At 47.6% G+C, this 15,815-nt stretch overlaps 1 protein-coding gene across 1 annotated transcript in view; it reads right to left on the reverse strand.

Annotated features, from left to right (window-relative positions):
• MAN2A1 (mannosidase alpha class 2A member 1) overlaps nucleotides 2,929-15,815 on the reverse strand; it is a 194,625-nt gene continuing 181,738 nt past the window's right edge. Inside the window, 2 exon segments of the mRNA NM_001289106.1 lie at nucleotides 2,929-3,198; nucleotides 4,962-5,072. Of these exon segments, the coding sequence (NP_001276035.1) occupies nucleotides 3,046-3,198; nucleotides 4,962-5,072 (264 nt within the window). The 3' untranslated portion in view covers nucleotides 2,929-3,045.

Genomic DNA, 15,815 nt, shown 5'->3' on the forward strand with positions numbered 1-15,815 from the left:
AACTTCGCAAACCACTCTGAATCGTGGGATCAGTCCCAACACCTTCTTCATACACTGCACAGATATTCTGTGTGTGTTTCAGTTGTATTTTTACCTTTCTTGAGTAAAGCATAATATGTCCAAAATGTTGCTTTTTCTTCCATCTTCATTACTAAAATGGCCAACTGATTTTTTAAAAAATACACGCTGATATGACAATAGTCACAACACAATCTAACAAAACTGTTCTGAAGATAAAGACACCTAGATAAAGTGCTACTAGAACCATCCATCGTAGAGGAAAAAACTGAATAAACTTTTTGGCCAACCCAACAGAAATGGACCGAAGAAGGAGCAGTTCACTCATGACAGAAGACAAAACAAGCCCTTACTCCTCCACTCTACCCACCGAAACAGTTAATATACCTTGTTTACAAAATCGGATTTAAGAACTACTCTAGAGGACCACGCACATGGTAAGATTTATCTTTTATTAGATATCTTATATTACATATTCCCAAAGAGATATAAAATCTTCCAAGAGAAAATATCAAAACGTATTGATTTCAAGGAAAGCAACATAATCAAAATAAAAGCAAAGATTTTCTTCCAAACAAAGGAATGTGAAAACCTTTCAGCACAAATACAACAAAGATGTGGGAAGGTAATTACAATGTTTTACAACACGTTTTACAGCATTTTGTTTTAATCAGTATTTGCAGAAAACAAAGATGCTGAGTTCTCAAACACTGCAGTTATAACCCCAAATTACATTTTTTTAAAAAAAGAGAGAAAGTCATCAACTACTTGGTCAACTGAACATCTGTGATAATGAACATAATAAAACCTAAGCAAACGAATATGCCACTGAAATCGCTACTGAAGTGTACGATTAGTGTGCGCCAGGGACACTAGATCATTTAATCAGTTCTTGACCACAACCCAAAGCAAAAGCATCCTCTCTTCATTTCCCTGATGATTTATTCTAAAAATAAAAAGCAGAAACTTGCTGGTGAAAGGGAATTTCTGCTTTACCTGTGAGCAGCTGGTGACTACACACACTGAAGAAGACCCCGACGGAGCGCAGGACAGACCCATCTCAAACAGCCTGGAGTGGCAAGACCACTGTTATTGCATCAAGATTTTTTATTTCAACTGATCAGAGATTCCAGAACGATTAAGTACAGCCACTTGCACCCGAGAACACAGTGAACTCCTATAGGAAGGTTTTACACTTAAGATGCGATGGAAATACTGATCTTATTCCTGGGATTTGTGTCTGGCAATCCTAACGTCTGTAGATGTTCACAGAAAGTAAGTTTGTTTTTGTTTTAGTTGTTTATCCCCCTAAAAGGAAGGAAACTTACAGTACATGGTTATTGCAAGAAATTACTCTCTTGTAATATCTTCATCAACACTAGTATTATTTCCTTAATTATTAAAGGCGAAAGAAGTTTATGAACTTAATGGAACGGTAATCTAAGGAGCTGCATCTTGACTGAAAATACAGATGATAACCAGGCTACATAAAACAGAAATGATGTTTTTATTTCTATATGAAGATGTTGGAATGGCAGGAGGTAAAATGGAAGTTTAAAGTCAGATAATACTAAATCTATTAGTTAACACAGAGAATTTTCAGCAGTGCACATAGTCAAGAATCCTTTCTATGCTAAAATGGAATACTCTAAATGTTGGTTTTATTTTAATGTCAAGTTAACAATGATCCCAAATAAATTTTATCAAAAGTATTGTAATGGCACATAGGTTTAGAACTTCATTTTGAGGTTAGCACGTACAAAAGTTGGAAATTCACTGAACAAACATATTCTTTAATATGATAAATTATGATGAGTTACACATAAGTGGGTTTCAAAATGGTCTATTTTAAAGCATTTTCTCTTCAAAATGGTGAGCTCTTGTGAAATGAAAACAGTATATGGATTCTGCTTGTCACAAAATCCTAGCTTCAAGTTGCAGTCTCCTTGGCAGCAGCATATTTTAATTAACAATATTTTTCTTCCTTGTTTTGTTTTCTAACATCTCAGTACATTCAAATAGTCAAAATGTTTAGAGTAACATCACCACAAATTTAATGAAACAGATCAGAACGTGGCCAGCATTGTCAGGCAAAAATTATACAATTTATGTGTCATAGAAAGTACCCGCCCCTCCCCCCAGCCACTCCCCACCTTCCCCCAACAGTAATATGGACACCAAAAGATTTAACTAGACTTATAAAAAAATAAGGCACATTTATTCTGATATGATAATTTTAAAATAGAAAACCCCTTCTCAGAACATCTGTATTCAAATGAGCTGTGTAAAAAGACACCTTGTGGCACCCAGAAGAGGTCACGGTACCTGTAGAATTGCTTCCCCTAGCTCAGTGACAATGGATTAAATTGCACCTACCCCACATTGTCAAGTAACGAAAATATGCCTCTTTGTCTACTACTGAATGATTCAAAATCTGGTATTTCTGGAAATACTTACAAAGGATAGGAAGGGAGGGGTCCGGTGGTAGAAAGGCATGTAAAAGCAACACTATATATTATCAGGATTGATGGATTGCACTTTTCCACATATTTCAGCACATAAAGTTCTGACACGTATGAACGACCGCAACCATTTTGGCCATTAGCTATTACCCACCAGCTTTTATTCCATTTTGGTAAAAATGGGTATTTTTGTAAAACTAACAAAGGGTCAGCAACAGGAATACTTAGAACAATCTCTTCACAACCCCCGACACAGATATAATTAGTTAGCATTTAACCTGAGATGCAATCTGCTGAGAGGCTGTCTCTAGACATCCCTTCGCTTGCTGTGTCGATTCATACCGATGATAGTAGTTCATGGAAGGAACTTAAAAAAAAAACTAGTTTGTAGCATGGCTTTTTTTTCTCTCCTACTGTACTGGTTTAAGAAAAAGAATCACAGAATTCATGTCCTCACAGTAGCCAGAAGCTAAAATAATGTGCTTCTCTATTGCACGTAAAACCCAGAAGTACATGAAAGCCAATGCTGGAGATGGATTGGAAAATCCAAATCTGAAAGCCAGGTTCACCTCAGGTGGATTCGGAATGCGCTGATTTCCATGGGACTCAAGTTGATCTCACTTATATTTCGGGCGTCTGGAGGCGAGTGCATCAAGGATAATGACGAAGGTATGATGCTCACAACAGTGAACTTGCTGAAGAGTTTCTGGACCAGTATCTAAAAGTAAATGATAAACAAGTACATGGTCAGGATAACTCTGAAGCAAGATAAGTGCGCACCTATACGCTCAGCGTGAGACACAGTGAGAAGTATGTTTGGAATACTGTCGTTTAGTGAAAAAGCAGGGGTGAAAAAACAGGGGAAGGGGAGGAGACTGAGTCCACCTCCACACACCTGAGCACCGAGACGAACTCTGGCGGGAGACCGGAGCCCAGGAACAGGAGCGCTGTCTTCTGGGCCCCTCTCAGCTGCTTAACAATGCATCGTGTACGAGGGCCCTTCTCAATGAAAGAAAGGGCTACACAGGCCAAGAGCGTGAAACACAGCTACTCCCTCTTTCGGCCAGCATTTACCCCAACAGGGGTGCTTCTCCACCATCTTCCTGAGCCAGAAAAGCCGGGAGACAGGCCCCAGGCCCCCCAGGAAGGCCCTCATGTAAGCGAGCCACTGACAGGGTAGGAAGGTCGTTGGGAAAAACCTACTCTCACTCCTGGCAGGCTCTTCTAGTGTGTCTCTCTGGATCATATAACCCCCTTAAGACTCAACACCTTAGTGTTTGAGTGCAAACGCTCACACTCAAATGTCTCAGATCGTCACTGAGAAGGGAGAGAGTAAGAGCAGTGAAACCAGCAACAAAGATCAGTGCTCCTCCGAGCGCCAATGACATGCAGCGTGGGCAGGAGGAATGGACACCTGTCGCCCCAAGCAGCTTCCGGCCTCCCCACCGCCTCACTCTCCCCTCTTTCTGCAGCCTCGGCTATGCACATGACAACTGTGTAGGACAGAACAGACTCCCTTGAGTCTGTCTGACACGACGTCTATGAGGTCTTCAAGAGTGGGTCAGCTAGCTGACTTGGTGTGGGAGGTCTGCCAGCATGCTGCAGACAGCCCCAGCCTGTCAGAGCCAGAGGCGTAAGGCTGGAGGTTCCCTTCCCTTCGAGAGTGGCTGACGAGGACCGCCAGCAAGGCCAGCTTGAAGAGAAATCAGAAGGTGCAGCTGGCGGTCAGCACTCAGCCTGAGGACCCGCTGGGCTGCACAGGGTGGACTCACGCACACCCGCTTAATCAGAAGATCCGGCCGTGGGAGACAACGGGCGGGGGTGGAGTCCAGCTGCCCCCAGGGCCTCCGCCGAGTCACCCCGTCGGCCAGTCTCACGTCCCCACCACCCCTGCTGCAAGCCTGCACCCGCTTTGTGTGTGTGCCAGTCGCTCAGTCGTGTCCGACTCTTTGTGACCCCACAGACTATAGCCTGTCGGGCTCCTCTGTCCATGGAATTTTCCAGGCAAGCATTCTGGAGGGGGTTGCCATGCCCTCCTCCAGGGGTCTTCCCCACCCAGGGATCAGAGCCGGGTCTCCTGCACTGCAGGCGGGCTCTTTACTGACTGAGCCACCTGCAGTCACATGGCCCCCGCAGAAGCTGGGGCTGCCATCGCTGAACCGGGTCACACCCGAGCGTCTGAGAGAGGTGGGAATAGAGGGGTGGGCAGAAGCCGCGTTGTGGGTGGGAAGCGGAAAGGCTAAGACTCAGCGAGGCCCCGTCTCCAAGCACGACCTGCCTGCCGGGGCAGTCTGCTGTCAACAAGGAGGGGAGACTGGGCACTGGGACAGGGCTCCCTTAAGAAGGGAGAACGAGCACATCGGAAGCTGGGCTGAGGGGTCCACAGAGAGGCAGTGAGACAGCTCCTTCTCAGGATTATCTGCAGAGAGCAAGCCTTTCAAAGCACACCGAATCAACAGGGAGAACAGGCTCTCGGCTCACCTTTCCCTGGGTTGTGGAACACAGCAGCCCGGTGTCTCTGCTAGAGAAGCGGCAGTCAAACCCCTTCCTGTGGAGGATCAAGGCGGCCTCGCTGGAGTGCTTGCCGTCCACCTATAAGTGAGCAGAGAGCAAGACGCCACGGGGACGCTGAGAGCGAATCCTGACCCCACTGCACACCCGCGACGTCCCTGTCCCAACCACGAAAGCTCCCGTATCTGAAAGTGACCTCAGGCCCGCCCACTCCCATTCAGGCTCCGTGCGGAGCCTGCCCACTCCCGGGTGACACCGCCTTCCCCAGGCGCTCAGCTGACGTGCTGAGAGTCCTTGGCAAGTCACTCAAGCCTCGGTTTCCTCCACGGTTCCTAAGGACACGGGCTATCTTTTGTCCACATGTTACATACCAGTTTGTCAAAGTTTCTTCAAATAAAGTGTTTCATTTTCACTTACTTTTAATAAATCCACCAACTGAATAAAGTATACCTGAATTTGGTCCTTATCTGGCCACTGAATGATGTATCATCCATCTTAAAACTGAAATGTGCTTCTTCACTGAATGCTAATTTTTGTTAATTGCATTAACATTTTTAATCTTCAATGTATTGGTTCATGATTTTTATATAAGAGACATTTAAATCGAATTAGTTACGCTTATCACTTGCTAAGCCAGCCACATTTATCGGCTTGATGTATCATTTAAATTCACATTACAGAAGCTATTCTTCTTGCTCAAGAAAAAAGGAAAACACTAAAAACGGCAAGTCAGCTGCAGCGATCAGTATACACTTTCTTGCACCCAATTCAAGTAACAATGCCTTGAATGCTTCAAGTCCTTGAACATTTAAAATTATAACTATTTAGTAAGTTTTACATTTTCTAAACCAGGCAATGTTTATGATAAATAAAATGGATAAATAAAATCTTTGGAAAAGTTAAGCAATGCACACTTACTGTATAGACACATTCACTCTTTTTTAAAAATGTGACCACAGATATGAATACGCCGAGGTTCTTGATCAACGTTGAAAGTGAAAGTGGCTCAGCTGTGTCTGACTCTTTGCAATCCCATGGACTATATACAGTCCGTGGAATTTTCCAGGCCAGAATACTAGAGTGGGTAGCCATTCCGTTCTCCAGGGGATCTTCCCAACCGAGGGACCATACCCAGGTCTCCCGCATTGCAGGTGGGTTCTTTACTGTCTGAGCCACCAGGGAAGCCTTGGTCAGCCTTACTAGGGCATAAAGCTTTTTTAATGTGCTACAGAGACATCTTTTCTGAACAGCTGCCAGCATTCCCAACACTGATTTGAGTTTAATGTGACTGAACAATTTAAATCTGTCCTCACCTCAGACTCTTGGCTGGAATAACCTGTTTTATGACATTTTACACTGGTATTTTGCAGCGGTACTGCTAAAAATTTTTTTTGAAGGAAGAGAAAAACGTCATTTAGGGATTCTGAGTCATCACAGGACCACATAACACACATAGCAAGCTGAAGTTATATGATAAAGATTCCTAATGAAATTTCAAACAATTTCATAGTCCCTAAATAGCATGAAAATAGCACATTAAAAAGCCCTGTATTCAGTGTGTACAGAAGGATAGCAGTTATGCCAATTCTGAAACCCTGGAACACTCTCTTGTTCTTCCTGAGTGCCGGTCTCCTCGTCTGTACAGTGGAGCTACCGCGTGCCTCCTCTCCTCCAGAGTCATGCTGAGAGCTAACCCGCTGAGAACACCGCAACAGCCCAGCTCCTAGGGCAGGCTGCGCTAGTGCAGAGACTGGAGAGATGAGAAGGCCCCCGTCTGGGCTGGGAGTCAGACAGCCTAAGATCTGTAGCCTACTTCTGCAATTTACTAGCTGCTGATGCCAGCAAAACTGACATCAAAAAAAAGATAAAAAGAGGCAGCATAGTAAGGACTTAGCCCAGGGTCTGGAGCAGAGAAAGACCTTAATATATTATTATTTATATCAGCATCATCCATCAAATAAACAGTGGTTATTTTCATAACAGTTACAAGTTAAACAATATTCTCTTTTAACTTCTTATTCACAAATTTATTTTATTGGCATCACAGCTTTGTAACTAAGGAGTCAGGATAGTCCTAAATTATATGTCCACAACCATACATCAAAGTCCTAAGAGTTCTGATTCAAATTCACAAACTAGACAGCCTCTTAATTAAACCCCAAAAGCACTTATCACTATTATCCTTGGCATCTGGCCATTTTAGCTCACTGCTGCTGCTGCTAAGTCGCTTCAGTCGTGTCTGACTCTGTGCGACCCCATGGACTGCAGCCCACCAGGCTCCTCCATCCATGGGATTTTCCAGGCAAGAGTACTGGAGTGGGTTGCCATTTTCTTCCCCAATGCATGAAAGGAAAAGTGAAAGTGAAGTCGCTCAGTCGTGTCCGACTCTTAGCGACCCCATGGACAGCAGCCCACCAGGCTCCTCCATCCGTGGGATCTAGACCATCCTTAAAAAAACACTGATAAGCAGGTGTTGTGAAAATTCCTGCAAAACATTTGTGCTGGAGTGACGACCGTGCGAGGTCTTTAGCAGACTGACGAGGACCCAGAAAAACGGGAAGGGAGACACTCAGGACTCTGCCATCGAGACTTAACTTTAACAAACTGTGCAGAAATGGAGATTAAAGTCATACAAATTAATTTACACTTACGGGAAAAAAGTTTTACTTTCTCTAAAAACTAAAACTGCATCATTTTCACAAGGACTAAAAGACTAATAAAATGGCATTCATCTTGGGTAAGTTTTTAAAAATCAAAGATTCATGAAAGGATCAGTTTTCAAGCAAAAATACCTGAGGCAAAGCAGCAGTTTTTCAGTTTCAAAGTCTGTCTAGACATTTTATTTCCAAGAAAACTGTTTTTCAAAGTAGGGAAACTGTGATTTTAACTTGAATATGTATGCAGGAAAACCAGTTACCCTCAAGTAGTCACAGCATACACTCTCAGAGAGTAAACAAAGTTTGAAAGACCTCTTTTTATATTCATTAACACGCTAATAAAATACAGGGTTCAAAAAGCAGGGGCATGGGGAAGAAAACTTATAAATCTGAAACTGTGTCATCGCTGTGCTGGGTGAGTGTCACACTGTCTTTGTAGAACAGATCACTGTTGAGGCTGAATCACTGCGTGGATGTTCCCAAGCTGTACCAGGAAAATCCACTGTAGAACTTATCTCAGAGGAAAAACCAACACCGAGTTTCAAGACTAAGCAGGGCTCATAAAACTTCTCCAGGGACTGAGGGAAGGCTGGGCAACAAGATCTGGCTACAAGCGATGTCGGCAGGCTCAGAGAAGGCTAGCCTGGAGGCATGGTCTGGCTCCAGCAGGAACCAGCTTAAGGGATTGAGGCTGTCATTTACCTCTGAAAATTCAGGGAACCAGGTGAGACTTGGGAAGAGTCCCTTCAATGGTCAAGGGCCAAGCACAGCAACAGTAACAGTACCTGCAGCTAACACTTGCTGGGCACTTACTGTGCGCCAGGGCTGTGCAGAATGCTTTGCAGGGATGAAGTCATCTCCGCTCACAACCCCTCTGAAGTAGCCAGGCAGCATAAAGACGCACGGCTGTATTTAAAGGCACAGGACACTGATCAAAAAACACTCCCTCTCGCACGCAAACAGCAGTTACACTAGCAACGCCACTTTGGCTTTTCATGATCTATCCTCACCAACGGGTGATGCGTCCTTCCATGAGTATCCCACTGTTACTGAGCAGAAAGGAAGAGAGCAAGCCGGGGACTGCCCAGCGTTGTCCGCACTGTCCCAGGCAGAGGGCAGCACGAGGCAGTGAGCAGGCGTCTGGAGTCAGACTCCCGCGGCGCGCCTCCGAGCATCACCACTCCCTGGCTGTGCGGCTGTGTGACCCGGAAGGTTTCCCACCACTCCCTGGCTGTGTGGCTGTGTGACCCGGAAGGTTTCCCACCACCCCCAGGGAGTGGTGCCCCTTCCTCTTCTACACAAGGGGCCCGGGCACCGCCTCCTCTCCTTGCGCTGCCCTGAGAGCTAAATCAAGCTCACAGAAAGCACTCAGTGCAATGCTGGGGACGGAGGCAGCCTTAGGTATGTCGTGTTGGAGCGATCTGAGAAATCAGCAATAAACTATATAAGGAATACACATCAAAGTTACATCAAAATTTACTGTGGCAATAAACTTCGACTTTCTCCAATTAAAAAGAAAGTGCTAATATTTTTATTTCAGCATTAGTAACAGTGAAACTGCTGATGACTGAATGATCACAGTTGAGAACCTTGTTACAACTTCGTGCTCACCACGTGCTGGACGCCACTCTACATGCTTGACAACTATCAATCTACGGGAGCCTGACGGGGCCTCTCTCGGGTGACACTCTCACCGCCGCCTGGCCACTGGGGGGGAGGGGGCACTGGCGTCGGAGGACGCAGAGCCTGCTCTGGGACAGCGGGCAGTGAGCGGCGGCAGTGCCCTCGGCCCCGCGGGCCCGGCCCCCAAGCCTGCGCCGGCGCAGCTGCATTCTCTGCCTCCACTCTGCTGCGCATCGCTGCAGACGGACACCAGCTTGAGGGGAAGGAGGAGGGTCGCTTTTGACTTAATACAACAAAAGGTTATCAACTTAGGGAGATCACTTAAGGAGACTTTCCAGCTTCTGATCTCAGGCTGGAAAATGGGAGTATTTAATCAATGGTTCCAACAGAGCTAAAATCATGATTTACTAAAACATTCAGAAAGAAAGGTTTAGAAGTTATCATTTCTACCCATTTACAACCTGCCCAGCCATCCACTCATCTCATTTTAAAAGATTTAAGAGACCTGAAGACGGTCTCTCCTAAGCCGAGGAACAGGTAGATGCTCCTCCCCCAAGGAGGATGGAGCTCTGCAAATGTGAGAGCGGAGCCGCTCCTGTGGGGCTCACCACCCATAACTGCTGCAAACCATCCACGGTGCCTGTGGATACACTGTCCCCTGAGGAAGACGGGGCCACGACTGTGGTCGGACTCTCCAAGCAGGGTGTGAGCCCGCCCTCCTTGGAGGACGCGCAAGGCACACACAGACGATGCCACGGCTCCAAGCTGCTCAGATTCTTTGGCGATGCCAAACACCTCTCATATTTCAGTGCATTCTGGCAGGTGGCAAGGCTAGAAAATCTCACACTTGTTACAAGTCCTGAGACAGGAAATAACCAGTAGAAATGCATTTTCCAGGGCACTTGTAAAAATGTCAATAACAGTTATCCTGTTTTAATCAACAAGGCAGCATGACAGAAAGAAAGGGGAAGGTGGATGGTTGTCCTCAGATATGTACAACAAGGAACATTTTCTTCCCAACAATTTTCACCTGTCCAGAAACTAGGGAGATCAATAAAGCACCAATCAATTCTTTTAAGAAAGGCAAAATAAAGTATAAACATTAAACTGCCTCTTACAAGAGAAGGAGGGGGTGGTGAAAGAAAGTCGAGAGACGACCTTATTCAGTAGGCGGCGCTGACATTGAAATGGCTGGTTAATTCTCCGTAAGAAAGAGTGAAACACAAACCAGAGTAAACCCCACACAGAACAGAGAGTCACATTTAACACGTGCAGATAGAGAGGGGAGGCATACACACAGGTGTCTAGGGACGAGGGCGTCCCTGGGGCTCGGACGGTGAGGTGCCCTCCCACACCAGGATCCTCATCTGGAGAATTCCATGGACAGGGGAGCCTGGGGGCCTACAGTGCACTGGGCCGCAAAGAGTTGGACACAACTGAGTGACTAACACTTTCACTTCACATCTACGGATAAATGAAATAAAATTATATTCGAATATAAAAGCAGGGAAAACAATCTGCAAAGAGAGTGGAAGTAGATATCACTGCTCAAAGCATCAAGGCACAATGGCTCCATGATGCTGAGCTGAGCAGCTTAAGTAAGTTCCTCCTCATCCCTGGAAAGTCAGCATTCCAGACGGAACTTTTCACTCTAGCTTGATCCACGGCTCATCCTCCCGTGAGATTCTCCCAGCATACTCTCTCCCAAGGCTCTCCTCTCCCTAAGTCACTTTCCTCTCCTGAGGGTGCGGTTTTCCCAGTTAGTGCACTTGAGTGGTACTCTTATTCCCCAGTTTTCAAACCTTCATAGAAGCTTCTTTTTATAACTCAGACTGTTGACAGTGCAAGAAAAGGGAGTGATGAAGAGAAGAGGGTTGGACACCAGATATACAGGCTGAGCAGGCTAACATTTACATTCCTTAACAGTGGCTGGAGCACACTGGGCCACACAGCTGTGAGGCTGGATTTTAAGAGATGTTTATTCTCCTCTTCATCTGACTACAAATATATGTCATAATTAAAAAAGACAAAACTATAAACTAGAAAAGCAAGATATGTCTGTGTAAAAACAAGCTCATCTATCAATATAGAATAATTTTTGAAAACTGGACCTTGTTTGTTGCTATTTTGTTTGTTTTTCTGGAAAGCTGGACTTTGAGAACAGATTTGGTAAATCTTGAAATCTTAATGTGACCCTCTGAGATCACAGTCAGCACCCAGGTTCAGAAGACTTGGTTGTGGCTCCTGATTCTGCCATTCACAGGTAGGTAATTTAATTTTAATTATTTAATCTACCTTATTTTCCCAATTCAGTAAATGCAGATAACAGCAATTTCTAGAATCACTAGGAGAGTTTTTAAAAGTTACTAATTCCTAAGCTCTCCACCCCAAATGTACAGAATCAGAATCTCAGAGATGAAGACATCGAAGTCTGTTCTATAATCTCCCTGGTGTCACCTGGACACAGCGAGTTTGAGGACTTTAGCTGCAAAAGCTGCTAACCTCAGGGGGTTAGCAGACTCCCCAGACTCCACATACTCTTTGAGCTTTGAGTACACAGTGCCTTCCTCCACCAGGAGTGGGAGCCCAGGGCTGGAAGGAGAGCCTGCAGATAGCGGCCTGGAGCGGGGAGCCCAGGGCTGGAAGGAGAGCCAGCAGACAGTGGCCTGGAGCGGGGAGCCCAGGCTGGAAGGGGAGCCTGCCTGCAGAGAGCAGCCTGGAGTGGGGAGCCCAGGCTGGACAGCGGCCTGGAGCGGGGAGCCCAGGCTGGAAGGGGAGCCTGCCTGCAGAGAGCAGCCTGGAGCAGGGAGCCCAGGCTGGAAGGGGAGCCTGTAGACAGTGGCCTGGAGCGGGGAGCCCAGGCTGGAAGGGAAGCCTGTAGACAGTGGCCTGGAGCGGGGAGCCCAGGCTGGAAGGGGAGCCTGCCTGCAGAGAGCAGCCTGGAGCGGGGAGCCCAGGCTGGAAGGGGAGCCTGTAGACAGTGGCCTGGAGCAGGCAGCCCAGGCTGGAAGGGTAGCCTGTAGACAGTGGCCTGGAGCAGGGAGCCCAGGGCTGGAAGGGGAGCCTGCCTGCAGAGAGTAGCCTGGAGTGGGGAGCCCAGGCTGGAAGAAGAGCCTGCAGAGAGCAGCCTGGAGCAGGGAGCCCAGGGCTGGAAGGAGAGCCTGCAGACAGCGGCCTGGAGCGGGGAGCCCAGGCTGGAAGGGGAGCCTGCCTGCAGAGAGAGGCCTGGAGCAGGGAGCCCAGGGCTGGAAGGGAAGCCTGCCTGCAGAGAGTGGCCTGGAGCGCAGGCCACAGAGGGGCCCCCATCATGCTACGGAAGGAGGGGTCAGGCAGCAAGGGCCATGCGCCCCTGTTCTGTTTCGGAGGTCTGCAGACACTTTTCTCATGGGAATACAGTGAGGTGATGGGCCAAGGCAGACCTCCAGTCCTGCCTGGAGGCCAATCTCTCTCGACATTATTTTAGTGGGGAAAATGCACTGCAGTCTCTAAACAGAGCGTGCATTCTTTTATGCTGGGAGATGCCAACACACCAAAAACAAGAACACAATCCAAAATGTCCAGCTCTGGCTTCTGGACTGAGTTACTTCTGTCTTTCTTCTAGTATAACTGTGGAATTACTCTGGATACCTTTTAAGTACTAAGTTTTCTTTGAATGAATACGTACATCAGCGTCCTTCAATGATTACTTTCCCATTATCAAAGATTAGGGGATGGAGAGCAGTTCTTTAAAGAATCCCTTCGGGTTCCTGGCAAGGTTTTAAACTGTTAGAAATATGCGCTAAGCGTCAAAGACTAACACAGAAATCAGAACCAACTGATGTCTAACGTAGAGTGAGTGACGTCGCTCAGTCGTGTCCGACTCTGCGACTCCATGGACTGCAGCCCACCAGGCTCCTCCGTCCATGGGACTCTCCAGGCAAGAACACTGCAGTGGGTTGCCATTTCCTCCTCCAGATATCTAATGCGAAACAGCCCCAGATGCTTAGTTCTGACCACGTGGTCAGGCATTAGCTTATGCCTCTGGCATTTCCATCTTTGCTCTTCCTGGCCAGACTGTTAAACCGCTTATCTCCTCTGCTAAAGCCCTGGCCTGCACCTGTGTTGGCCTGTACTCTAAGTATCATCAGGACAACAATGCGTGTCTACAAAGCTGTGAGACCTTTCTGTTTCCAAAAGCTCTCACAGCATTATCTCACCCGTTTCTCACACCAGACCTGAAGCAGGCATATCTGCCATGAGGCGCATTTCATACATGGCAGCGGAGTCAGTGGGCATGCAGCGGAGGGTCTTCCCAGAGGTGAGAGGGGCAATGGGACACCACGTGACTGCAGCCAGTGGGGGCCAGCCTGCAGGGTCCATGGCTATGAACCAGCTGGGGAAAGTGAAAGTGTTAGTTGCTCAGTCATGTCTGACTCTTTGCGACCCCATGGGCTGTAGCCCTCCAGGCTCTTCTGTTCATGGGATTCTCCAGGCCAGAATACTGGAGTGAGCAGCCATTCCCTTCTGCAAGGGATCTTCCCAACCCAGGGATCGAACCCAGGTCTCTCACACTGTAGGCAGCTTCTCTCCTGTCTGAGCCACCAGGGAAGCCGGCCCTGGGAGGTAGTGGGGTTTATGTTGGCAGCCCGGGTGCTGGCTGCGGCCTGGGGGATCTTGGTGGCCAAACACAGGCTCTCAGGCACAGCGTGCAGGATACAGCGCTCTGACCAGGGACTGAAGCCACCCGCTGCACTGAAGTGCAGAGTCTGAACCACTGGAACACAGGCAAAGTCCTGGCAATGGGATTTTCAACCACAAAAGTGATTAGATCTGTATCACAGGAAGACAGCCGACAGCAAGAAAAATGAATGAAACAGGTCACCACAACAAAGAGGTAATCTGGAAAATAAGCGAAAACCCTGGAGGGAAAGACCCTGCACTCGACACCCTGCCTCTACCCTGTAGAGGGACAAGCCTCCACAGAATCAGCCGGTGCTGCTTCCAGAACACCATCACAGGAAAGGCTGCCCGAGAAGGGCGGCTAAGGAGCAGCGGCCACTGTGGACCCGAAAGCCCTGGGCGCCTTCCGCTGGCCAGTGCCCTCCACCATCCCCACCCAGAGGGCGCGCCAGGGGCTCGGAGCCTGGCGTCTCCACTCTCTCCTATCTTTCTCTCGAGCCCAGGAGTCACCTCAGGGAGGCTTCCCGGCTCGAGTGTGTTCTTTCCCTGAGTCAGAGTAGGCCCACAAAGACCAGAGCAAAACCCTAGAGGGAGCACTCTCAGGATGCACTTGTTCAGCAAAGGGTTACACAGCGCCTACGGGGTGCAGATTCTGCACCCAGTGGGGGGACACAGCAAGGAGCCAAAGGAAAGTGCAGGTCTCAGGGCGCCTCTATCCCGACCCGCGCCAGGTCTCGGGGCGCCTCCATCCCGACCCACGCCAGGTCTCGGGGCGCCTCCATCCCGACCCGCGCCAGGTCTCGGGGCGCCTCCATCCCGACCCGCACCTCCTGCCTTCAGTCAGTCCTGTGTGCTGGCAGCTCTTCCCGACGACTCTACCCCCAGAAATCTGCAGTCTCCTATTCCCCGACTTCCTTCAGATTTCCACTCCCTCATCACCTTTCTGCAATGCCTTCTCCAACCGTCCTAGTCAAACCACCTCCTGAAGGTGCTCTTCCCTCCTTTTCCCCTTCAAAACCATGCTTATTACCATCTACCATGTGTTCTCTGAGTTTTGATCTTCATTTTTCTCCTCTTACTAGGATCTAAGCTTCAGAAAGGCAGGGGCTCTTGCCTGCTTGGGTCATAGCTGCGCCCCTTAGAGCCTTTAGTGATAACTGGCACACAGCAGGCGCGGAACAAACCCTAAAGCTCGCTCGCGTGATCCTCTGTGTACCCGAGACACAGAGGTGCACGCACAGGCCTCTTAACACCCACTTGCACTCATCATTCCTCGTCCATGTACTCTCCTACACACTCAGGCGCAGGCTCCCTGTTGCGGACGCCCAGCTTTAAAGCACTAAACGTCCAAGTCTGTACGCGCTGATCCTTCCTTTCTTTGATACGCTTCAGTTTTTTATTCTTAAGCCAAACATTTTTTCCCTCTTACGCTGTCTTTGAACATGAACTCTCTCTTCTTTTCACACTCAGGTAATTTTTTAATATTTCCCACAGAATCCATAACCACTTACTATTTCCAGCTAAGTGTATGTCAATCCACAATATCAAAACAGCTCTACAAAACATAAAAATGCCAAACCTCTCATCTTTTTTTTTCAACGCACTCTGACTTTAAAATTGGGCATATAGGTGAACCCAAGCAATCTGAGTTATCATTCCGTGCCTAACAAAGTCTTCCCTTGTCACTTCCTCTAGCGTATCTTTATACCTCTCCTACATAGCTGGTTTCTCAATGCTAAGTTTTAGGAGCATTTTAGGATTTTTTATGTTTTTTAGGAGAACAGATACAAACGCACAAAGCCTCTGGTACAGAAAGAATTAAACACTGTGCTTCCTGTCTCTCTAACTCCTGAGAAACACTGGCTAATAGGCAGAAACAATGGCA

Source organism: Capra hircus, chromosome 7, assembly GCF_001704415.2.
Source record: "Capra hircus breed San Clemente chromosome 7, ASM170441v1, whole genome shotgun sequence".
Taxonomy (NCBI): domain Eukaryota; kingdom Metazoa; phylum Chordata; class Mammalia; order Artiodactyla; family Bovidae; genus Capra; species Capra hircus.